General features: G+C 44.6%; 1 protein-coding gene across 1 annotated transcript in view; it reads right to left on the reverse strand.

Annotated features, from left to right (window-relative positions):
- SPMIP4 (sperm microtubule inner protein 4) overlaps window positions 1-25,361 on the reverse strand; it is an 86,508-nt gene that overhangs the window by 11,750 nt on the left and 49,397 nt on the right. The window contains exons 5-7 of the mRNA XM_073630129.1: window positions 23,623-23,798; window positions 16,719-16,807; window positions 7,188-7,362 (exon numbers count right to left, since the gene is read on the reverse strand). Of these exons, the coding sequence (XP_073486230.1) occupies window positions 7,188-7,362; window positions 16,719-16,807; window positions 23,623-23,798 (440 nt within the window). The remainder of the gene's footprint in view (window positions 1-7,187; window positions 7,363-16,718; window positions 16,808-23,622; window positions 23,799-25,361) is intronic.

Here is a 25,361-nt window from a genome sequence, read left to right on the forward strand (position 1 = left end):
CTTTAATCACACTGATCGCTGTATAAATGTGAATGGTCCCAAAATAGCGGCAAAAGTGTCCGATCAGTCACATACACAGTCCTGCCTCCGCCATCAGCATTGGACCAGCTCCTATGATAGGCAGAACACTGGTCCAATGCCGGTTGAGGAGGTGGGACTGTGTGAGTGACGTGCAAGCCGAGTGAGAGCCGTGTTAGAGCCAAGCAGAGAGCCAAGTGGAGAGGAGATGACGGCTTGGTGATTTCTGGCGGCACTCGTCCCCCTCCTTCCCCTCCGAGGTACGCTGTCGGCGTATAACACGCACCCACGATTTTCCCCCTATTTTCAGGGGAAAAAAGTGTGTGTTATACACCGATAAATACGGTATTTAGAATATATTTATTTAAATGTAACATTTATGATGTATTTAATGAATAATACAAATGGACTATTAAAATCCAGGTTTAAGCACTGTATTATATTACTTATCCCTTTCATGACTTATGCCGCGTACACACGAGCGGACTTTCTATCCTACTTGGTCCGGCACACTTTCCGACGGACTTTGTCCGCCAGGTGCGCCGGACTTTAAAACGGACGGACTTGCCCACACACGCCGGGACTTTCCGGCGGGCTAAGTCCGCCCGTCTTTCCGACGGACTTTCGCCGGAGTTCCGGCGGACTTTCAGAATGAACGGACTTGCCCACACACGGACAAGTCCGTTCATTTTGAACGTGACTCAGGTGCGACGGGACTAGAAAAGGATGTCAATCTTGCCGCTTTTATCGGCGAGATTGACACCTTACTAGCCCCGTCGCGGGGCATACCAGGCCCTTAGGTCTGGTATGGATTATAAAGGGGAACCCCGCTACGCCGAAAAAACGGCGTGGGGTCCCCCTAAAATCCATACCAGACCCCGATCCGAGCACGCAGCCTGGCCGGTCAGGAAAGGGGGTGGGGACGAGCGAGCGCCCCCCCCCTCCTGAACCGTACCAGGCCGCATGCCCTCAACATGGGGGTGGGTGCTTTGGGGGAGGGGGGCGCCCTGCGCCCCCCCCCCCCAAAGCACCTTGTCCCCATGTTGATGAGGACAAGGGCCTCTTCCCGACAACCCTGGCCGTTGGTTGTCGGGGTCTGCGGGCGGGGGCTTATCGGAATCTGGGAGCCCCCTTTAATAAGGGGGCCCCCAGATCCCGGCCCCCCACCCTATGTAAATGAGTATGGGGTACATGGTACCCCTACCCATTTACCTAGGAAAAAAGTGTAAGTAATAAAACACACTACACAGGTTTTTAAAATATTTTATTAAACAGCTCCGGGGGGGGGATCTTCCTCCGGCTTCGGGGGTCTTCTTCCGGCTTCGGGGGTCCCTCCGCTTCATCTTCTCCCGGCGTCCGGTTGGTTCTTCTCCGCTCTCTTCTCCCGGTGTTCCTGTTCTTCGGCCGGCTCCTCTGCTGTCTTCAAGTAGCTCTCTTGCCAGCAGAGGTCCGGACTTCTGGGCTTCTGGGCTTCTGGGCTTCTGGGCTTCTCTTCCCCAGATGTTGACACGACGCTCTCTCCTGCTGGACTGCTCTCCGCGGGCTGCGTTGTGACTTATATAGGTGGAGACCCCGCCCCCTTTTGATGTCACAGTCCCTGGGCATGCTGGGACTGTGACGTTTTAGGGGGCGTGGTCACTGGGTGATGTTGACCACGCCCCCTAAAACGTCACAGTCCCAGCATGCCCAGGGACTGTGACATCAAAAGGGGGCGGGGTCTCCACCTATATAAGTCACAACGCAGCCCTCGGAGAGCAGTCCAGCAGGAGAGAGCGTCGTGTCAACATCTGGGGAAGAGAAGCCCAGAAGCCCAGAAGCCCAGAAGTCCGGACCTCTGCTGGCAAGAGAGCTACTTGAAGACAGCAGAGGAGCCGGCCGAAGAACAGGAACACCGGGAGAAGAGAGCGGAGAAGAACCAACCGGACGCCGGGAGAAGATGAAGCGGAGGGACCCCCGAAGCCGGAAGAAGACCCCCGAAGCCGGAGGAAGATCCCCCCCCCGGAGCTGTTTAATAAAATATTTTAAAAACCTGTGTAGTGTGTTTTATTACTTACACTTTTTTCCTAGGTAAATGGGTAGGGGTACCATGTACCCCATACTCATTTACATAGGGTGGGGGGCCGGGATCTGGGGGCCCCCTTATTAAAGGGGGCTCCCAGATTCCGATAAGCCCCCGCCCGCAGACCCCGACAACCAACGGCCAGGGTTGTCGGGAAGAGGCCCTTGTCCTCATCAACATGGGGACAAGGTGCTTTGGGGGGGGGGGCGCAGGGCGCCCCCCTCCCCCAAAGCACCCACCCCCATGTTGAGGGCATGCGGCCTGGTACGGTTCAGGGGGGGGGGGCGCTCGCTCGTCCCCACCCCCTTTCCTGACCGGCCAGGCTGCGTGCTCAGATCGGGGTCTGGTATGGATTTTAGGGGGACCCCACGCCGTTTTTTCGGCGTAGCGGGGTTCCCCTTTATAATCCATACCAGACCTAAGGGCCTGGTATGCCCCGCGCTCGCCGCAATAGGAAAATGTGTTTTTCCTATTGCAGCGAGCGTGAGATGCAATACCCTGCCCTCGTGTTGTATCTGGTCCGTCGGACCAGCCTACACACGAGCGGGCTTTCCGTCGGACCAGCACACACACGAGCGGACTTTCCGCCCGAAACTGAGTCCGGCGGAAAGATTTAGAACTTTCTTCAAATCTAGGTCCGGCGGGCTTTTGGGAAAAAGTCCGCCGGAAAAGTCCGCCGGTGCCTACACACGGGCGGATTGTCCGGCACACTCTGGTCCGCCGGACCAAGTATGCCGGAAAGTCCGACCGTGTGTACGCGGCATTAGCCTATTTTTGACATTTGGTGTTTACAAGTGAAAATCCGTATGTTTTGCTAGAAAATTACTTAGAGCCCCCAAACATTATATATATATTTTTAGCAGAGAATCTAGAGAATAAAATGGTGATTGTTGCAATATTTTATATCACACGCTTTTTTTCAGAAAAAAATTTGAATGAATTAAAAAATAACAAAACAGTAAAGTTAGCCCGATTTTTTTGTATAACGTGAAAGATGATGTTACACTGCGTAAATAGATACCAAACATGTCACGCTTTATAATTGCACGCACTCGTGGAATGGCAACAAACTATGGTACCTAAAAATCTCCATGGGCGACGCTTTAAATTTTTTTACAGTTACCAGATTAGAGTTACATAGGAGGTCTAGTGCTAGAATTATTGTTCTTGCTCTGACGATCACGGCGATACCTCACATGTGTGATTTGAACACCGTTTACATATGCGGGCCCGACTTCCGTATGCGTTTTCTTTGCTGCGCGAGCTCGCGGGGACGGGGGCGCTTTTAAAAAAAAAAATGTTTCTTATTTATTTTATTTATTTTTATATTTATAAATTGTGTTTAAAAAAAAAAAAATTGATCACCTTAATTGCTGTCACAAGGAATGTAAACATCCCTTGTGACAGTAATAGGTGGTGACAGGTACTCTTTATGGACTATGCACTTCAAAGTATTTAGATCGCCGTTTTCGGCGATTCTGAATACTGTATATTTTTTTTAAACCGGTGCCATTGGCAGCCGAGTAAACGGGAAGTGACGTCATTACGTCGCTTACGTATTTACTATTAGGTGGCTGGAACGAAGCCCCTTACGGCGGGAAGGGGTTATATTTAAATTCTCTGATATCTACTGTATCTATTCTACTGTCAGATGTGGGATAATGTGGGACTAGACAGTCTGGGGTAAACATAAGATGCAATGTTTCGAACTGTAGGGCCTTATGTGCATATGCTGGAGGAAAACAAAAGCATGTTGCTTATAACAATCAACCAAGTTTTAGGTCTTACATTTTGATCTGCACTAGTAAACAAATGACAAATTTAAAGTGGAACGCCACCCAAAAGTTGAAGTTCCGCTTTAAGGCCTCCTCCCCGACTCCTCCTTAGGAAATAGTACTTGGGTACAAGTACCAGCTCCCATTTCCGCTTGGAAGTTCTCCTCCTCCCCGTCACAGGTCCCAGAAGCCTGCAGGACCCTTCACAATGAGCATGCGCAGTGGGAAGCCAGCTGTGAAGTGCTGGAGGTGTCAATTTTAAAATAATGACACCCCGAAACAGTTTAGAAAATGCAGTGCGATTGCCAGAATCAGATTGCATGGGTGTAAACACCCATGCAATCTGATTCAGGTGCGACCAAAAAGATGCCTGCACCTTTTTTGTGCGGCGCGATTTGAGCCCATACAAGAGGAATGGGCTCAAATTTCATTACTAATAAAAAAAATAAAAATGCCATAAATCTATCCCCTATTTTGTAGACACTATAGGGTTGATTTACTAAAGGCAAATAGGCTGTGCACTTTGCAAAGTTCAATTGCACTCTGCAAGTGCAGTTGCTCCAGATCTTAGTAAATGAGGTAAAACTTCACTTTGCAAAGAATAGCCAATCACATGCAAGGACATGATTGGATGATGGAATTCAGCAGAGCTTTTCCTCATTTACTAAGCCCTGGAGCAACTGCTCTCGCAGAGTGCAACTGCACTTTGCAAAGTGCACAGTCTATTTTCCTTTAGTAAATCAACCCCTATAACTTTTGTGCAAACCAATCAATATACGCTTATTGCGATTTTTTTACCAAAAATATGTAGAAAAATACATATCGGCCTAAACTGAGAAAGGAATGTGTTCTTTATATATTTTTGGGGGATATTTATTATATAGCAAAAAGTAACAAATATTACTTTTTTTTCAAAATTGTCACTCTTTATAGTACAAAAAATAAAAACCGCAGAGGTGATCAAATACCACCAAAAGAAAGCTCTATTTGTGGGAAAAAAAGTACGTCAATTTTGTTTGGGTGCAACGTTGCACAACCGCGCAATTGTCAGTTAAAGTGACTCAGTGCCGTATCACAAAAAGTGCTCTGTTCAGGAAGGGGTAGATCCTTCCGGGGCTGAAGTGGTTAAAGTAAATCGATTGAGACCATATTACACTATGAGGAGTCTCCCTGTTTTTTACCCATTTTAACTCTGAGGATCCATCCATCCCATCTGAGACGGTGAGCTGGATCATCTTGTCACCATAAGGGGAACACAGTGAGGCTAGCGGGGGAGCATTTCCATTTTTCCATCTGAGGATCAGAGATCCCAATAAGCGCTGAATGATCTTTCTGAGTAAGGAAGATCGCTGGTGATCTGGTAAGCCCCTATCCGATTTATGGTGAAGGTGTCACAACAGTGAATGTCTGAGCACTGCGCCGTCAGGATCGATCTATCCAGTGTGGGACACTGGCATGCATGAATTGTTTGCACAGGAGCACTTTAGTGATCAATTTATGAACTTTGCACTTTATGAATATATTATATTTTGCACTTTCGCATAAGGACATTTTTGGATTGAATAATATTTTGATTGGATTTTCTGTTCACTTCAAAGGTTTTGCACGTCATATATGGTGTTTTGCACATGGTAATTTTATTTACATACATTTTTGATTGACCTGGTTATTAGGTTTTAGTGCACAGCTGCTGTGTTTACTTTTGATAACACAATAGTGCAGATTTTTTTCTTTTTAGTACTTCTTCCCATTGACAACTTTGACAACTTTCTGGCAGAAGGCAGCAGATTTTCTTCAAACATTTTACGGTATTTTACCCCATCCATTATATGAGACATGTCCTTTGGTGTTGAGGCCAAATAATTAAATTTTAGTCTCATTTGACCATAACACCTTTTTTCCATGTGGCCTCAGAATCTTTATGCTGCTTTTTAAAAAAGATCAATGGTGATTGCATGTGGCCTTTCATGAGGATTGGCTTTTTTCTAGCAATCCTCCAATACAACACATTTGTGGAGGATTTGTGATATTGTTGTCACATGCACACAATGAGCACTCTTTTGCCGCGTACACGCGATCGGAAATTCGGCCAGCAAAAGACCGATGAGAGCTTTTGGTCGGAAAATGCGACCATGTGTATGTTCCATCGGACTTTTGCTGGCGGAGTTCCCGCCAGCAAAAGATTGAGAGCAGGTTCTCAATTTTTCAGTCGGAAAAAGTTCTCATCCGAAAATGCGATCGTCTGTACAAATTCTGACGCGCAAAATTCCTATGCATGCTCTGAAACAGTTTGACGCATGCTTGGAAGTATTGAACCTCATTATCTCGGCTCGTCGTAGTGTTGTACGTCACCGCGTTCTTGACGGTCAAAAGTTCAGAGAACTTTTGTGTAACCGTGTGTATGCAGAGCAATCTTGAGCAGAATTCCGTTGGAAAAACCATCCAAGTTTTTTCCGACGGAAAATCCGCTCGTGTGTACGCGGCATTTGTCATAAATTCCTGCAACTGCTTCAGAGTTCCTGTAGGCCTCTTGGTAGCCTCTCTGACCAGTTTCCTCCTAGCTCTTTTATCCAGTTTGGAGAGATGTCCTGATCCAGGGAGGGTCTGTGTTGTACCAAATACCTTCCACTTCTTAATAATAGACTTCACTGTGCTTCTAGGCATTGAAAAATCCTTAAAAACAATTGTGTATCCATCTCCTATGCCTGTCCACAACTTTATCCCGGAGATCTTTTGACAGTGCCTTGCCATCCATAGTTGATTGTTTCCTTCAGTTGTACTACCAGGGACTGAAATGCTCCATAAAAGCTCTTTTCATGCTGAGCTAATCAAAATGACCCCAGCTGATCACAGTTGAAAGTTAAATGTCTTTGTGTGCCATTGAGAAGATGATTAGCTACACCTTATTGAGTTTACATGTCATTTTCTAGGAGGGGGGTGATCCTTTTTCCAACATGTTTTCTGACATGTTGGTGTTATATCTTTTACTTGGATGTTATAAGTTGCACTGAGTAAATACAGCTGAATAAAACAAAAACTGTCTGTCTTCATTTCAGGCTGCTGCAAAGCACCAAAATGTTATTATTTTTAAGAGGGGTGATTCTTTTCTATACCCTCTGTACATTTGTTTAATAACACTATTGTATTATTTAATAAGATAGTCTAGCACTTAAGGAGGTGAGTTCTGCACAAATTCTGGTTTGCTTTATGTAATTTTGTGTGGAACACATGCTGTGCGAGCAAGTTCCTAACAGGATTTGTAATTTGTCCCTGCATGGAGATATAATCCTTTTCGTTTAGCTTTCACAGAATGTTTTCATATCTATCGTATCTACCTGTAAAGCTGCGGTTGTATGTTGTTAACCACTGAGATTTGATTGTATTCCTCTGTAAATTGATTGTCCTTTCAGATGGTGTTTCTTCATATGTCTTGTACAGTGGATTAGGAGCCACAGTCTTTGGGGGACTTGGGTAGTAGATCTGGTCATTTTCATGATAGAATTTTGGGAACTGAAAAAAAGAAATAAAGAAATAAAAAAAAAGAACTAAAGCTTATTATACCCATATTGACAGCATTGAAATAAAACATTACAAGAAGAAAAGTGTAAAAGATATTGATTTTCAAAAGATCACATACTTGACAGATCTTCTTATGAGATCCCCACCACCCCTCTCAACTGTTACCCTCTGGTATTAGCTTTACAACTCCCTCCCCACTGCCGCTTATCCTTGTCTGGGACATACATGTAAAGGTACCCCCGTAGGTGCTGCTGGATATTGTGGTCCACCTGTCACCCTGCCCAACCCGGCATTCACTTCCCAGTCACTCTTGAGACAATGAACAGTCCGTATGTTTGTTGGGGTTTTTTTTTGAGGGATTTTGAACTTGGATAGGGTAAGGGAAATTAAGGGATGGCCAGAATCAGTAATGGAATCAATAAAATGATCAGTTGGAACCTCTATTTACACTTCTAGAGCCCCAGTCTCCTCCAGCACAAGGCTTATTTGTAGACTGTTCCTCTCTCTCCTGTACAATACTTGGTTCCTGGTACAACTAGCACATGGTAGACCCAACCCTGACTCTGTCAGGCCTTAGCAACTACCATTTGCAGGCAGGGACCACGGGCCCCTTTAGCGTACCAACAAAAATAGGAAAGTCTTTAGTGCTAGCTGACCTTGGTGGACTACTGCTCCCAGTCAGTCCTCTTCAGGCCATGCCAGCCCTCCTGGCTGCAGCTGCCCGACTCCACTGCCCATGACATCACAGTCTCTCCTGCTGGCTCTACATCTATCCCAGACTGCACTCTCCCAGTTTGCTCCGGCTTGCCTTCCCAGCTCTCCCAACTGTACCTGTCACTCACCAGCCCTCCTGGCTACACTCCGGTGGATGCCTTTTGGAGATTTGCCTGGCAACACTAGCTCCCATTGTCCTTCTCGGTCCCTCTCTGTGCCTCCTGTCCAGATCCTTTTTTGTTACTCAGAAAGGTTCCGACTTGCACCTGAACCCCACAGGCCTAAGATCACCCCCCCTCCAGACTGGGGGAGTATCTCAAAGGCCCCAACAACCTAGTGATCAATCTCCAGCTTCCTCCGCCCGACGACTCCTCCCCAGTTGGGCTGACTCTAGGTATTTAAGGAGGCCTGCCCCCTGCCAATCAAGGTTTGGGATATTGATTGGTCAGTGCTCCTTAGAACACCCCAGGCAGCTCCACCTCTCTTCCCCTCCTTTCTTTTAGAATCCTCTAGAAGCAGAAGGGAAGTAACTGAAAGATGATGCTATCTGTGAGTCACTAGCCTACTCTGAGCCACTCCCAGCCCACACAGCTCAAAACAAAGCTAGGCCCGATTAAATTTTCCTGCACTACAAAAAAAACTACATCTAGTACCTACTTAAAGTAAAGGGTACTACACGCACCCTCCACCAGAAACCAGCTGGTCCCTCAGCTGGGGAAATTAGAAGAAGTGGCTCCTGGGTCCAGGAGCAAGGGCATCCCATAAAATAAATTGGAAGGGGGAATAGGGAAACAACTTGGATGGGGAACTGTACAAATAAATTATGAAAGTACAAAAATAAAATATAAATCTCTGATAGGCATTTACATCTGTACAGTATGAATAAGGCACTCCTAACTACAGATCCCTGCAGCTAACAGTATATACATTAAGGCCAGAGCATCTCTCCCTCGAGAAAGACACTCCACCCACAGGAATTCTTGTCTCCAGACGGAGGGTGGGGGTGGACAGCCGTCCCATCCCAGAAGACCCTAAGAGAAGACAAAAAAATAGTACATCCTACTCTCAGATCTAACTGTACAATATACATTATTTCTGTTGGGTGGGGGTTAGCATCCTGCCAACAGAAATATATACAACAACAGGGGAAAAACATATGTACAAATTGGATAGTCCTCTTCGGAGTTCCTGATGGGAGGGGCCCCTCCCTGAACAAACAGGCTCCTTAAAAGAGGTAATGTGGGAACAAACCTCACCCCAGTGTCCTTGCGGTAGGAAAACTTCTTCCATCAGGCAACAGGGTGGCAGGCTGGTTTGTTCCTGCAAAAAACTGGGAAAAAGGAACACACGCTGTAACTCTCCAGCAGTCCATGTGGCTCCTTCATGCACACTGTTGCTCCTCACGGTCCCTTTCAAGCATAGAAGCGAGGATCAGGCAGCCTCTTCCGACCCCCTCCTTCTTCTTCTCTGGAAACTGAATAATTGTGCGTGGGCCGACCCGCCCTGGCGATGAGCACCCGGTCTCCATAGATAGATCTCCCAAGCTGCCATTCTCCCCGAATGTCTTAAAAACGGGCCCAGACCTCACTTTCTGGCACCTGCAGTGGCTTAGGGACATGTAGAAAGTCCCAGACTAGGTCATCCTCCCACACTCCCCGGGAGTTCTCCACAATGTCCATAATCTGGAGAGGGACATATGGGAAGTCCAGGCCCCACTCCAGAGCTACCCTCTTCTTTACTTTTCCCTGGAAGCGAGAGAATCTTGGCAACTCTCTGGGATTCCCCCTTCTCTGCAGAACACAGGCGTCCTGGGCCCTCGTGACCCACTGATGGTAGGCAGGTGCTCTGGTCTGGTTATTGGAAGGCCTGCGTAAGAAAAGCTGCCTGCTGCTGTTCAGGGTTCCTGTGGCTGGTTCAGATCTCACTGCTGGCTCTGGCCCATCTTGATTGTCAAGGACAACAGGACAAGGATTCCCCGGTCTCCCACTCCTCTTCAGAACTGTCACTGGGTGATGACCACTCCGCCAACCTCCCTAGAGACCCAAACTCGGCCTGCACTCTGGGGGAACCCATTCAATGACCCGGCCTTCACTCTCCCTGTCCACCTCACCTGAAGGCGCATCTTCCTCTGGCATTGGCTCCCTCTGGACTGGGATGGTTACGGACTTAGAATCAGCCGGCTCTTCAGGGACTTTAACTGGCTCCTGCATGGCAGTACTTACAGTCGCCAGGTCCTTGGCTAGGCTGCAGGTCACCGCAGTCTCTTCTCCTCCAATGTCCTCTTTATTCACGGGGGGGGGGTGCTAGGCCACAACTCCGCTCCGCCTTTAGAGGGTGATGCAAGGCCCTCTCCATCCCTCCGGTACCTCCGCAGTTGCAGATTACAAAGTCCTGAAAGCAGGTCTACGGTGTAGTATTGCTGCTCCTGCTGGATAAGCCCCAGTCCAGTAAGTGGCTCCCCACAATGACCGCACCAGACCCAGGGAGTGACCACCGCGGTTGGAACCGCACTCTGGACAGAGCAGGCACAGTCGCTCCGCTCCATCGATCACCCTAAGGGTGAATCCCCCGCGAGGCTCCATTCGGACGCCGGTGTCCACTAGTGTCCTTTCCTGCATGTCAGGCAACCATGTTAAGGTGGGTATCAGCCGGCTACATTCCGCCATCTTCCTCTGCCTCGTGGTGTCTGCTGCTAGCAGAAAACTTTCGTCTTCTCCAGGGCGTCTTTTCCAACTATACAATCTAGACATATATCGTCACAAGGTGCATATACATACAGGCGCATACAAAAAAACCTATCCCAACTGTTAAAATTCCTACCAAAGCATGATCCTTTTGGACATCCAACTCCCCCAAAATGAAAGGCATATACTTATGTATAATCTATTGCAGAAAAAAGACACGTTTGTTAAATCATCAACATACAAGAGATGGGAAAGGGATCTACAAACCTCCTTCTCAGATTCCCAATGGCACAAAGCCATACAGTATAAACACAAAGCATCCAACTGTGTTAATTATTGGGAACTATCACAAAAATCCCATCATAGGTGGTACCTCACCCCAGTTCAAATGTACAAATTTGCAAATCTAGACAATGATCTATGCTGGAGGGAATGCTCCTACAAGGGCTCTCTAATCCATATTCTATGGTAGTGCCCCCACATTCACCCCTTCTGGGAAAAAAGTATTCTCCTTCATTTCAGAAATTATGGGAATTATAACTAATCCCACTCCTTCCCTATTCCTAGGCCATTCTAAGCCTAGGAATAGAATCCTTTCCACACAAGTTCATAACCCGAGTATTGTATATATTATTTGCAGCTAGACTACTTATAATGTGAAAATGGAGGCGCTCCCTGATCCCTAATATTTTAGATGTTAAATTCCAATTTAATCTAGTTAAAGAGTATGAATTCCGTTCTGCCTTGCAAAATAATACAATAATAATACAATAATAATAATAGTAATTACAAATATATACAAACGCCTGGAAGCCTTGGCTAAGTATCCAAGTGTGAATGAGAGTTAAACCTCTTTATGTAGCTATAACTAACAATGATATTTCTTTTTTTGTCATTTCTTACTTCTTTGTTGCGTTCAGACTGGATTAACAGACTGTATCCTACTGTATATTAATGTGTTTCTTTCCTTGTAATTGGAAAAAACAATAAAAAACATAAAAAAAAAAAAAAAAAGAAATATTCTGTGCTTGGTGTAAATACCTTGCAAAGTGGCAATTCACACTAAACTAAACAGCTACACTCACCGTATTTCACATAACAATACAAAGCTAATTTCATAAAGAAATGGGGGGGTTGCACTATCTACTATAAAAGGGTCAATAATCCCATGATTTATAAAGTTCATATAGCAATATAAATAAAAAGAAAAAAAAACAGTCCCAATATGAGTGATAAAATTATAGGTAATGAAAAAACAAAGGGCTCCACTTGCTTCCTAAGATCTCCGTTGCCCCAGTGATAACTTCCATTAGAATGAAACGCACAGGGCAGAGTTTGTAGCGATCACGTCATCAAGCCCACCGGGGCGCTGGGCGATTTTATATGCGTGATGCCTGTTTACTCTTTGCGTAAGTACATTACTTTTTTCATAAACTGGGATTTTAGATACTGCACAATGAGTGTACCTCTTCCTCTTCACATGTGAACTGTGGTTTCATACGTGGCCGTAAATATGTTGCCCTAGCCTTGCTGTTGAAGGTGGTCTGAGAAGCGCATGAGTGGAGCACTTTTGTTTTTTCATTACATAATTTTATCACTCATAGTTACATAGTTACATAGTAGGTGAGGTTGAAAAAAGACACAAGTCCATCAAGTCCAACCTATGTGTGTGATTATATGTCAGTATTACTTTGTATATTCCTGTATATTGCGGTCGTTCAGGTGCTTATCTAAAAGTTTTTTAAACTATCGATGCTCCCCGCTGAGACCACCGCCTGTGGAAGGGAATTCCACATCCTTGCCGCTCTTACAGTAAAGAACCCTCTACGTAGTTTAAGGTTAAACCTCTTTTCTTCTACTTTTAATGAGTGGCCACGTGTCTTGTTAAACTCCCTTCCGCGAAAAAGTGTTATACCTGTTGTGGGGTCACCAGTACGGTATTTATAAATTGAAATCATATCCCCTCTCAAGCGTCTCTTCTCCAGAGAGAATAAGTTCAGTGCTCGCAACCTTTCCTCATAATTAATATCCTCCAGACCCTTTATTAGCTTAGTTGCCCTTCTTTGTACTCGCTCCATTTCCAGTACATCCTTCCTGAGGACTGGTGCCCAGAACTGGACAGCATACTCTAGGTGCGGCCGGACCAGAGTCTTGTAGAGCGGGAGAATTATCGTTTTATCTCTGGAGTTGATCCCCTTTTTAATACATGCCAATATTCTGTTTGCTTTGTTAGCAGCAGCTTGGCATTGCATGCCATTGCTGAGCCTATCATCTACTAGGACCCCCAGGTCCTTTTCCATCCTAGATTCCCCCAGAGATTCTCCCCCCAGTGTATAGATTGTATTCATATTTTTGCCACCCAAATGCAATATTTTACATTTTTCTACATTAAACCTCATTTGCCATGTAGTTGCCCACCCCATTAATTTGTTCAGATCTTTTTGCAAGGTTTCCACATCCTGTGGAGAAGTTATTGCCCTGGTTAGCTTAGTATCATCTGCAAATACAGAAATTGTTTACCCCATCCTCCAGGTCGTTTATGAACAAAATAAATAGGTTTGGTCCCAGCACAGAACCCTGAGGGACCCCACTACCCACCTCTGACCATTCCGAGTATTTCCCATTTATCACCACCCTCTGAACTCGCCCTTGTAGCCAGTTTTCAATCCATGTACTCACCCTATGGTCCATGCCAATGGACCTTATTTTGTACAGAAAACGTTTATGGGGAAATGTGTCAAATGCTTTTGCAAAATCCAGATACACCACGTCTATGGGCCTTCCTTTATCTAGATGGCAACTCACCTCCTCATAGAAGGTTAATAAATTGGTTTGGCAAGAATGATTCTTCATGAATCCATGCTGATTACTGCTAATAATACTGTTCTCGTTACTAAAATCTTGTATATAGTCCCTTATCAGCCCCTCCAAGAGCTTGCATACTATTGATGTTAGGCTAACTGGACTGTAATTCCCAGGGATGTATTTTGGGCCCTTTTTAAATATTGGTGCTTCATTGGCTTTTCTCCAATCACCTGGTACCATTCCAGTCAGTAGACTGTCAGTAACAATTAGGAACAATGGTCTGGCAATTACTTGACTGAGTTCCCTAAGTACTCTTGGATGCAAGCCATCTGTTCCCGGTGATTTATTAATGTTAAGTTTCCCAAGTCTAATTTTAATTCTGTCTTCTGTTAACCATGGAGGTGCTTCCTGTGATGTGTCCTAAGGATAAACACTGCAGTTTTGGTTACTGAAGCCCCCCAATTCATTCATGAAGACTGAGGAGAAGAATAAATTCAATACCTTCGCCATCTCCCCATCCTTTGTAACCAGATATCCTTCCTCATACTATATGGGGCCAATATGGTCTGTTCTCCCTTTTTTACTGTTTACATACTTAAAAGATTTCTTGGGATTTTTTTTGCTCTCCTCTGCTATGTGCCTTTCGTGTTCTATCTTAGCCACCCTAATTGTACCCTTACATTTCATGTTGCATTCTTTATAAAGTCTGAATGCTGATAATGATCCCTCAACCTTGTATTTTTTGAAGGCCTTCTCCTTTGCTTTTATATGCACTTTTACATTGGAGTTAAGCCATCCAGGACTTTTGTTCACTCTTTTAAATGTATTACCCAGTCGGATGCATTGGCTAATGCCCTTATTTAATATGCTCTTAAAGCAAACCCATCTCTCCTCTGTGTTCTTTGTTCCTAAGATTTAATCCCAATTCATGCCTTCTAACAAGGTTCGTAGTTTAGGGAAGTTGGCTCTTTTGAAATTCAGTGTCTTTATTCCCCTTATGTTTCCTATTTGTGTGATTTATACTGAGGCCAATTGACCTGTGATCACTGTTTTCTAAATTGCCCCGTATTTCCACATCCGTGATCAGGTCTGTATTGTTGGTAATCAGTAGATCCAGTAACGCTTTATTACTCGTTGGTGCGTCTACCATCTGAACCATGAAATTGTCCTGCAAGACATTTAGGAACTTGCGAGCCTTAGACGAATGCATGGTTCCCTCCGCCCAATCTATGTCTGGATAATTAAAATCCCCCTTTATGATAACACTTCCCATCCTTACTGCTAATCCAACTTGTGATAGGAGATCCATTTCTCCATCCCTCCTCCCTCAGGTTAGGGGGCCTATAGCATACTCCCAGTAATATTTTCCCCTTAGCTTCATCCCTTTGGAGCTCTACCCATAAGGATTCCACCTCCTCCCTAGCTCCCTTAGTGATGTCATCTCTCACTTTGACTTGTACATTATTCTTGATATAATGGCATACCCCTCCCCCTTTTTTACCCTCTCTATCCCTGCGATAAAGGGTATACCCTTGAATGGTTGCCAGCCAATCATGATAGCTGTTGAACCAGGTCTCTGAAATTCCCACAAAATTCAAATCCTCCTTGTACAACAGTATCTCTAGTTCACCCATCTTGTCCACCAGGCTCCTTGCATTGGTGAACATGCCACGTAATTTAGACCGCTCTTATACTATCCTCTTATTGGGTTTTCCAAGATTGCAACTAGGACTTGTTACTATACTTACCTTGGGTTTATGTGCTTTAGTCAACCTACCACTAATGCCCCCAATCCTACCCTCTGGAATATGTTCCGCTCTGACTATCTCTACCATCCCCACATTGCCTAGTTTAACCTCTTGGCATCCGCGCTATAGCCGAATGACAGCCAGAGCGTGGACCTGAATTTCCAGGAGGCCGTTATATGATGGCCTCCCCTGTGCACGCGCTCTGCGCGCGCCCTACAGGGCACACGTGGTGCACACTATGATCACCGAGTCACTGAGACTCGGTGATCACCGATCCGAGTAAGGCGCCGGTCCCGGCCCCTTACCATGTGATAAGCTGTCAGACAATGACAGCTGATCACATGATGTAAACAAAAGCTCTGTAATTTTTTTTTTTCTCCTCCCACCATCAGAGTGAGAAGAATAAAATGCCGTTAACCGTCTCATCTGCAAGGAAAATCGGTCCCGAAGAGGAAGAGGCAATTATGCCTCATCTGTGCCACCTGCCATTGCCACCTAACAATGCCCACAGTGCCACCTATCAATCCCCACGAGTGCCACCTATCAATGCCCACAAGTGCCACCTATCAATGCCCACAAGTGCCAACTATCAATGCCTACCAGTGGTGTCAATCAGTGGCCATCACTGCCACCTATCGGTGCCCATCAGTGCCGCCTTATCAGCATACAGCAATAAAGGATAAAAATTACCCGTTTTAAAATTTTTATAACAAAATATGAAAAAAAAAAATTCGGTCTTTTTACATTTTTTTAACAAAAAATAAAAAACGCAGAGGTGATTAAATAGCACCAAAAGAAAGCTCTATTTGTGGGAAAAAAAATTTAAAAATTTCATTTGGGTACAGTGTTGTATGACCGCGCAATTGTCATTCAAATTGCGTCAGCGCTGAAAGCTGAAAATTGGTCTTGATAGGAGGGGGGTTTAAGTAAGCAAGTGGTTAAAAAACCCTCTAACTTTTTGTACATCTTTACTCCCAGCTGATCTGCACCCTCCTTATTTAGGTGCAGTCCGTCCCTTCTATAGTACTGGTGATTGACTGATACTGGGACTGATTTTTTTACCTTTTTCTTTTGCTATATATTGCTATATGGACTTTATGAAGTACTGGATTATTGTTTTGGTATATATATATATATATATATTAATTTCAATTTGACACTGTAATTTATTCAGTACTTATTTATTGTATTTACTTATGAATTAGAAGGTACTTGTATGCACTTTAAAAGATAGCACAACCCCCCCCCCCCTCTTTTTCTTTATGAAATCTGGTTAGTTGACTGTGTTTGTGGCTTTCGCTATATTATATTCCAGTTATTGCCACATGTATAGCCAAATCTATCTTGTTTCTCTATATACATGGGAATATACACGATTATACAACAATATACTTACATGATAGTAACCTTGCTGACCTGGCCATGTCAAAGCCATCTTTTGGGAATCTGAAGGAATAGCAATTACCTCATGCCTGTATGCATTACCTGAGACATAATAGAGAAAAGACAGTAACACAATCTTCTCTGAAACAGATCTACATAATGATTGTTAAATTAAAATGGCAATGTCTTTTCTGGCCAGCAGTATTTTGATAAACCATTGCTGCATACTATTTCAAGCGAGCACTTACTGATTTTATTCGCATTATATTTGCAATATCTTTTATGTGTTTGCAGATCAAAAGATTTTTTGTAGGCTTGACTTGTTACCAGATTGATGTACATACAGCAAAACCGCACCTTTCACAATCTTGATCTGGTCAGGCATACTAGCAGCTTCTTGAGCTAGTTGGCATAGATGAGTGCTAGCCAAAAGGTGGACACCTAGTTTTACTGGCTCAGTGCGATGTCATGAACTATATACTACATAACTGCAGAAATCACATTTTAAACACTCATATTTTATTTCCAGCAGTATAGGTGGTTGTTTTTATGACCATAAAAACTTTTAACACTTTAAAGAGAAGTACAGCCAAAGTTTGTTCTGCACTATGACCTGTTTTCAGCTCACAGCAGGCCAAACCTGCTGTCGGCTGACATCACAGAGGCGGACCAGGCTCGTGCAAGATCGTGACAATAAAGTTGGGATCCACCCACATGCCTGGATCAGCACCAGGCTCAGCCTCTCAGAGAGCAACTGAGAGCCTGAGCCAGCCGCTTCTGCTCCCTCCACAGCCCAGTGCTTCAGTGAGCAAGGAGGGGGCAGAGCAGAGAGCGGTGACTGACAATCACCAGCTCTCTGCTCAGGGAGCCCTGAGAACCGAGCGATCAGCGGTGTTTGTTCGCTCGGTTCTCAGTGTTAGAAACGATAGGGGGCCGATGCTGCATCCACCTAGGTAAGTATGATTCCGAAAAAAAAAAAGTCCATACTTCTCTTTTAATCTATTTTATGATTTTGAATTTCTGGTTCCACATTCATTACATCTTTAAGAGGTTTACAGGTATAACTAAAGGCAAAATTACTTTTTTTTTTAGTTTTGGATAATGTGCAGGATTATAACTCCTGTTAGTTTATATTGCTGTCTGCGCCCCCTTTAGGGAGATTCATGCTCTCTATTTGGCCTGTTTACCATTATCATTGAAAGTGAAAGTAAAAGAAAATCCCACATTTTGGGTTGTCCCCAGAAAAGTAATAGGGGGGAAATGTTCCAATGGAGACAATCCTGGAGATAGTTCTGGTGATCTAGGGGATCCTAAGGATTTCCCTTAATTTGCAGGGATTTCCTCTCACTTCCTGTTTGGCTATGGGACAGGAAGTGAATGGAAATCTCTGCAATAGGACACAGATATTTAAAACAAAATCTGGCAGGGGTTATAACCCTCTCTTGCTCTATCCAAAGTGAAAAAAAAGTTTTGCCGATAGTTCTACTTTAACCTCCTTGGCGGTAATCTCGAGCGTGACTCGGGTCTGATTTTTAATGTCAGGAGCGGTAACCCCGAGTCACGCTCGGGGTAACATTGCAGAGCATCCAGCGGAGCCCTTACCTTCTCCTGGGTTCCAGCGATGCCCTCCACTGTCCTCGGCTGTGCTCCGCTGTGATCGCCAGCGCTATCACCGCATCTCACTTCCTAGTTCCTTTCACTGCGAGCAGCAGCGCCGCACGTAAGCGGAACTAGGCGGGAAATTCAAAAAGTTCAATAGTTCAAACACAATAACACACATATAAAAAGAGGTGATACAGTGTAATCTGAGAGGATTACATTGTATCATCTCAGATCTCACTGATACAGTGCCCCTTGCCCCAGTGCTCCTTGCCTCCAATAAAATATTGAGAAGATGGAATCCAAAAAGCGCCATTTGGCTACAAAATCGCCTTTGGAGCAGTTGAATGACAGCGACAGTGACACGGAGTTGCTCCCAGAACTCAGCAATAGTGAGTCGTGGGGAGATTTGTCGTCTGACACTGATCTGACAAGTGACAGCGGTGACAGCGGTGATGATCCTGCACCTGACATCAGCGATGTGCGCACTTGGTGCCCTATTGAGTGCAATACGGACCAGGTAGCGCCCCCAAGATTTCCCTTCACTGGATCACCTGGGATGAAGGTCGAAGTTGAGCGTGACAACCCTCTGGCATACCTGCAATTATTTCTCACAGAGGAGGTAATTGAAAAAATTGTCATAGAGACAAATCGCTACCAACAGCAGCAATCCGCTACGCTGCATGCCAGGTTTTCCCGAAGCAGAAGGTGGGAACCGGTGACTAAAGAGGACATCTGGCTGTTTCTCTGACTCATTATTCTTCAGGGGGTGGTGGGGAAACCACGCCAGAAATGGTACTGGACCACCAACAAGTTACTGGCCACTCCGTTTTTTGGTACTGTGATGTCCGACTACCGTTTTTCCCTCATCATGAAATATTTCCACTTCACTAACAATGAAGAGTTTGATGAGGCCACGCATCCTGCACCCAAGCTAAAAAAAATCTGGGAGGTATGCCAAATTATTGGGAACAATTTCCAGCGGGCCTACGTGCCAGAAAGGGACGTCAGCGTGGATGAGAGTTTGATGGCCTACAAAGGACGCCTAAGCTGGATCCAGTATATTGCATCCAAAAGAGCGCGGTTTGGCATCAAATCATACATGCTCTGCGAGTCATCCACTGGGTACATATGGAACTCGGTCATTTACACCGGTAAAGGCACAAAGTTCAACCCCAGGTACAGCAGCTATGGGATGGCCACATCATCTGTCCTTACACTGCTGGAGCCATTACTGAACCAGGGATATTGTGTGACCATGGACAATTTCTATACGTCGCTGGATCTGTTTGAGGTTTTGATCCAAAACAAGACTGATGCCTATGGTACAGTTAGGCCTAACAGACGTGACATGCCATCTATGTTTGGCAAGAAAAAACTAAAACCCGGAGAAATGGTTGCCTGGCAGAAGGGTAAGATGATGGCAATACGTTGGCGAGACAAGAAGGCTGTGTCACTCATGAGCACTGTGCACAATACCTCCACTGCCACGGTCCACACAAAAGGTGGGAAAGATGTGCTGAAGCCGCAAGTCGTGATAGACTATAATTGCACTATGGGAGGTGTCGACCGAGCCGATCAGGCAATGACCTTTTATCCGACTATGCGGAAACAGCAGAAAAAATATTACAAAAAGATTTTCAGGCATCTTCTGGAACAATGCCTTTGGAACGCTTACGTCTTGTACCGAGCAGGGAGTGACAGGCCTCTTGTTCATGCAGATTTTATCTGGAAGGTGGCTGAGCAGATTTTTGTCAAACACCAGATGCCATCAGTAGATGTGAACAGACCTGGACGAAGTGCTGTTGGTGTTGACAACCCAGAACGCCTAATAGGTCGTCACTTTATGGACTATATACCCCCAACCGCAAAAAAGGCAGCACCTTCCAGGATGTGCGTGGTTTGCTGTTCAAACAGAGATGACAAGGGAAAAAAAAATCGGAAAAGAAAGCAGGTTCTGTTGTCCGGATTGTGACGTGGGACTGTGTGCTGTACCTTGCTTCAAAATTTATCACACTCAGGATGTTTATTGAATTTTCTTTGTCTGACAAATTTCTTTAGTTTGTATTACATTATTGAATAAAATTATATTATTTAAAAATTTAAAATCATGATTTTGTGTTTCAAACTTTATCACATCTGGGATGTCTACTAGAGTCTTGTTTGGTCAGGTTTAAGTAAGTAATTACTAAGAATTGCAGGCCTATAATACATAGCATCAAATTTCCATGCAAAATAATTGTACCGCTTTCAGCACAAAATTCCAGACAGAATCATACCGCCAGGGAGGCTAAAGGTGGATCTCTGCTTAGGAGCCCTTTAATCAGTAACATGGAGCTTCTGTTTTATGACCCCTTTATAAACAGCTTTGTGTCCCAATTTTTACATTTCAGGTGTTTTCTCTGTTCATTTTAAATATAATACTCATATGTCTCTTCATATGTGTGGTGTATGATGCCATTTTAATGCAATCCATGGCAAAAACAGGCATTGACCTTGTGGGGACACCTAAGAACATTGGCATTAGGGCTCAAAATTTCAAGTCCTGAGCCACTAGCCAGGCCTTAAGAGTTACTCGCCACCAGTTGCCCCACCCAACCCCTCCCCTGCCCCACCCATAAGTCCGCCCCTAAACACGCCCTTGTAAATTATCTCATGAAATTACACTGTTAAATGTTTTAAGCAGAATTAAGTTACAAAAATAAATATTAATAACAACTTTAACAATATTAACATAAAGCATATCAGTACCCATTAGTGCAGCCTCACTGTGCCCATCAAAAGCAGCTTTACAGTGCCCATGAATGCAGTCTCACTGTGCCCATCAATGCACTCTCACTGTGCCCATCATTGCAGCCTCACTGTGCCCATCATTGCAGCCTCACTGTGCCCATCATTGCAGCCTTACTGTGCCCATCACTGCAGCCTCACTGCCGTGAATGCATCCTCACTTCCCGTGAATGCAGCTTCACTACCCGTGAACGCAGCCTCACTGTGCCTGTGAACGCAGCCTCACTGTGCCCATGAACGCAGCCACACTGTGCCCGTGAACGCAGCCTCACTGTGCCCCTGAATGCAGCCCCACTGTGCCCCTGAATGAAGCCTCACTGTGCCCATGAATGCAGCCTCACTGTGCTCATGAATGCAGCCTCACTGTGCCCATCAAGGCAGCCTCACTGTGCCCCATCAATGCAGCTTTATTGTGCCCCATCAATGCAGCTTTACTGTGCCCCATCAAATGCAGCTTTACTGTGCTCCATCAAATGCAGCTTTACTGTGCCCCATCATCAATACAGACTCACCTGGATGATGGATCACACACACAGCGGGCATGTCCAGCTATGTGTCACGGAGCTGGGTATGTGTTCGGCGGCGCAGTGTAACAAGGTCCCGCCTCCTAGAACGGCTCGTTTCATAAGCGAAACACTGATCCAATCTACTATCACACAAGCCGGTCTAGGGGGCCGGGACCTTGTTACACCGCGCAGCTGAACACAGACCCAGCTCTGTGACACACAGCGGGACATGCCCGCTGTGTGTGTGATACGCAAGAGGAGAAGGAGAAAGAGAGAGAGAGGGGAGGGCTGCAGCCTCATCTCAGCTCAAAGCTGCGCCAGGGCAGTCCGGCCCTGCCGCTCTGTGTCCTCCAGCTGACAGTTTTCTGACTGATCGCTTCAGCCAGGAAACGGTCAGCCTGGTCCACCCCTGCTCCTCACTCATTCTGCACTAAATTCCACTCCCAAAATGTGAGCAGGCGAGTGGAATTTTTGAGGGCTGTTGGCATGACTTATCCAGATTAGTCAAAGAAGACTTCTGACCTGTTCAGTTCTTCCCAGTCAGAAACAAAATGTATTATACACACAGAATGGGTACCATGTGCACAAACATGGGTTAGAAACCGCAGTATATTAAAAGTTAGTTGTTTACTTATATAATGCCTTTACTGAGGAAAACATGGGTGCTGAAAATAATAGTTGCCTGTCCTCCACTGTCTCTCTGTGTTGTAGAGGAGTATTCTAAATAAAAGTCTTGAAACTTGTATCCTGTAAGGACAAGATTTGTGTTTGTTGGTAAATAAAAGTTAATTACCATAACCAACACGTTTTGGTAGTTGAAATGTACCCCTTTTTCAGGGCTTTATGTAAATTAATTAGTGGAAGAACAGAACTGTGGTTCTGGAAGAGATGTCCTGAGATGTCATGTCAATTTCATTGAACAAACAATCCAGAAGCACAGATCTGATCTTCTACTAATTAATTCATAAGAACCCCAGAAAAGTAGGGTGCATTTAAACTCCCAAAATGCATTGACTGTGTTTAACTTTTGTTACCAACAACATTCTTTTGTCTAAAAGGTGCTACTTCCTGGGAATCCGGCTTGTTGAATTGAGATGCCAGAAATCACCTACCATCAAGGTCTACTTTACTCACTCACCACAGACACTTCTTTGAGTTATTAGCACACAGCAAGTAAATAGGCATACAGCAAGTAAAGTCAGAATTCTTGATCTACATGCTTGTTTCAGGTCAGTGATTCAGAATGTATTGATGTCACTATATCAATAGGACAGCCACGGAGCCCATTTTTTTAGAAGAAGAACTCAGCAATGGTAACCTACATATTCACTTGTTACAAGTTTCGTTTAGCACAGGTGGCTGCTTAAAAAATTTAGTTTCTACTGTAGTGCCCTGCCCTAGTCAGCTAAAGTTAGTTTTTGGCTTTGCTGTACTGCAGTAACCATCCATTTTCTAGGTCTGTCTATGTTTTTGCTAGGTTTTAAGCTTGGGGATGGATTACTCCTGTCTGCCTCTAGAAGAAGCTTCAGCAGCTTCCAGAAATAGTAGGAGTAGGAGGGTCAGCCACTGAAGTTTTAAGAAATGTATCTGACATCAACCAATTCCTGGAAGAGAGTACTCAGAAGGTGACTAGGGAGAACATAAATGTTAGGCCTGTACAGCAGGGTAATTTTCCTTGGGCTACTTCCCTGGGAGGCAGTCTGTGTAATACTGAGAAGAGTTTCTTGTGCTTGGCTGAGGGCCCAATGAAAGTTTGCCTAAAGGATACTGCTGGAGGGAATAAACTGTGGAAGCTGGTCTGGAGAAGGATCCTTTTCACCCTCACTGCAGAGTGTTGCATGGAGTCTGGGTGGCACACAGTTGCCCTTGGACATTATGAGTGGGACTGAGTCTGTGTTTACCAGTGTGCTTGGAACTGGTGTCTGGGGTAAGCGTTATACTACTTTAAGAATGATCTATAGGGTCTACATATGCTAAATTAAAATGCAACAACCAATACAGTTTTTCTTGTTTAAGACAAACCTTTTGTTTTCTTTAGGACAATTGTAGGATGTCCACATGCTGGTGTCTGCGGGTGGAGTGGAGTACTGCAACGCACAGGTTCATCTGCTGGTCTGAAGCTTGGAAACACAGCAAACTTAGATATGTGGGAATGGTATGGATGTTCTGCTGGGAAATCAGCTTGTATTTGTTTCTCACTATGTTAAAAATACAATATAACAATTTGAAAGGTGAAAGATAAAATATCTCTATAAGCAGATGATTCATTGATATGCACGAGAAATGTTTTTGACTGGATGTGTCTTAATTGTTTTTAGCCTTTGGAATGTATGCATAAATAAAAAGAGTAACATCTCATGACTGTCCTGGATTCAATTTTTCTGGATTGTTGGATTTATTACGTTCACCTTGAACTTTGCAGCTCCATTTGCACCAAAGCTTTATCTACAATGTGATTTCATTCTGGGACACATGCAAAAATGATATTTTAACTATTCTGTTTACTCCTATAAAGTGATCTTATTAGTATGGAAAGAAAAAAAAAACAGCTGCAAAATAGGCTTCAACTAGTAAACATAAATAAAAATATAAAAATAATAATACATATATATACTATATATATTGGAGTACTGCCCTGCGGCCCAGTCTCCGAAGGGAGGGGACCATGATCTGCTTCAGTATGTCACAGCACATGCTGGCATTCATGGTTCCCTCAATGAACTGTAGCTCCCCAGTGCCGGTAGCACTCATGCAGACCCAGATCATGACACTCCCACCACCATGCTTGACTGTAGGTAAGACACACTTGTCTTTGTACTACTCAGCTGGTTGCCGCCACAGAAGCTTGACACCATCTGAACCAAATAAGTTTATCTTGGTCTCATCAGACCACAGGACATGGTTCCAGTAACCCATGTCCTTAGTCTGCTTGTCTTCAGCAAACTGTTTGCGGGCTTTCTTGTGCATCATCTTTAGAAGAGGCTTCCTTCTGGGACGACAGCCATGCAGACCAATTTGATGCAGTGTGCAGCGTATGGTCTGAGCACTGACAGGCTGACCCCCCACCCTTTCAACCTATGTAGCAATGCTGGAAGCACTCATACGTCTATTTCCCAAAGACAACCTCTGGCTATGACGCTCAGCACGTGCACTCAACTTCTTTGGTCGACCATGGCGTGTTCTGAGTGGAACCTGTCCTGTTAAACCGCTGTATGGTCTTGGCCACTGTGCTGCAGCTCAGTTTCAGGGTCTTGGCAATCATCCTATAGCCTAGGCCATCTTTATGTAGAGCAACAATTCTTTTTTTTCAGATCCCCAGAGAGTTCTTTGCAATGAGGTGCTATGTTGAACTTCCAGTGACCAGTATGAGGAAGTGAGAGTGATAACACCAAATTTAACACACCTGCTCCCCATTCACACCTGAGACCTTGTAACACTAATGAGTCACATGACACTGGGGAGGGAAATGGCTAATTTGGCCCAATCTGGACATTTTCATTTATGGATGTACTCGCTTTTGTTGCCAGCAGTTTAGACATTAATGGCTGTGTGTTGAGTTATGCAAATTTGCACTGTTATACAAGCTGTACACTCACTACTTTACATTGTCGCAAAGTGTAATTTTTTTAGTGTTGTCTCATGAAAAGATGTAATAAAATATTTACAAAAATGTGATGGGTGTAGTCACTTTTGTGAGATACTGTATATATACTGTATATACAGTGGTTATAAAAAAAAGTCACATTTTGTTGCCTTTGCAG

The sequence above is a fragment of the Aquarana catesbeiana genome, linkage group LG05 (assembly GCF_042186555.1).
Source record: "Aquarana catesbeiana isolate 2022-GZ linkage group LG05, ASM4218655v1, whole genome shotgun sequence".
Taxonomy (NCBI): Eukaryota; Metazoa; Chordata; class Amphibia; order Anura; family Ranidae; genus Aquarana; species Aquarana catesbeiana.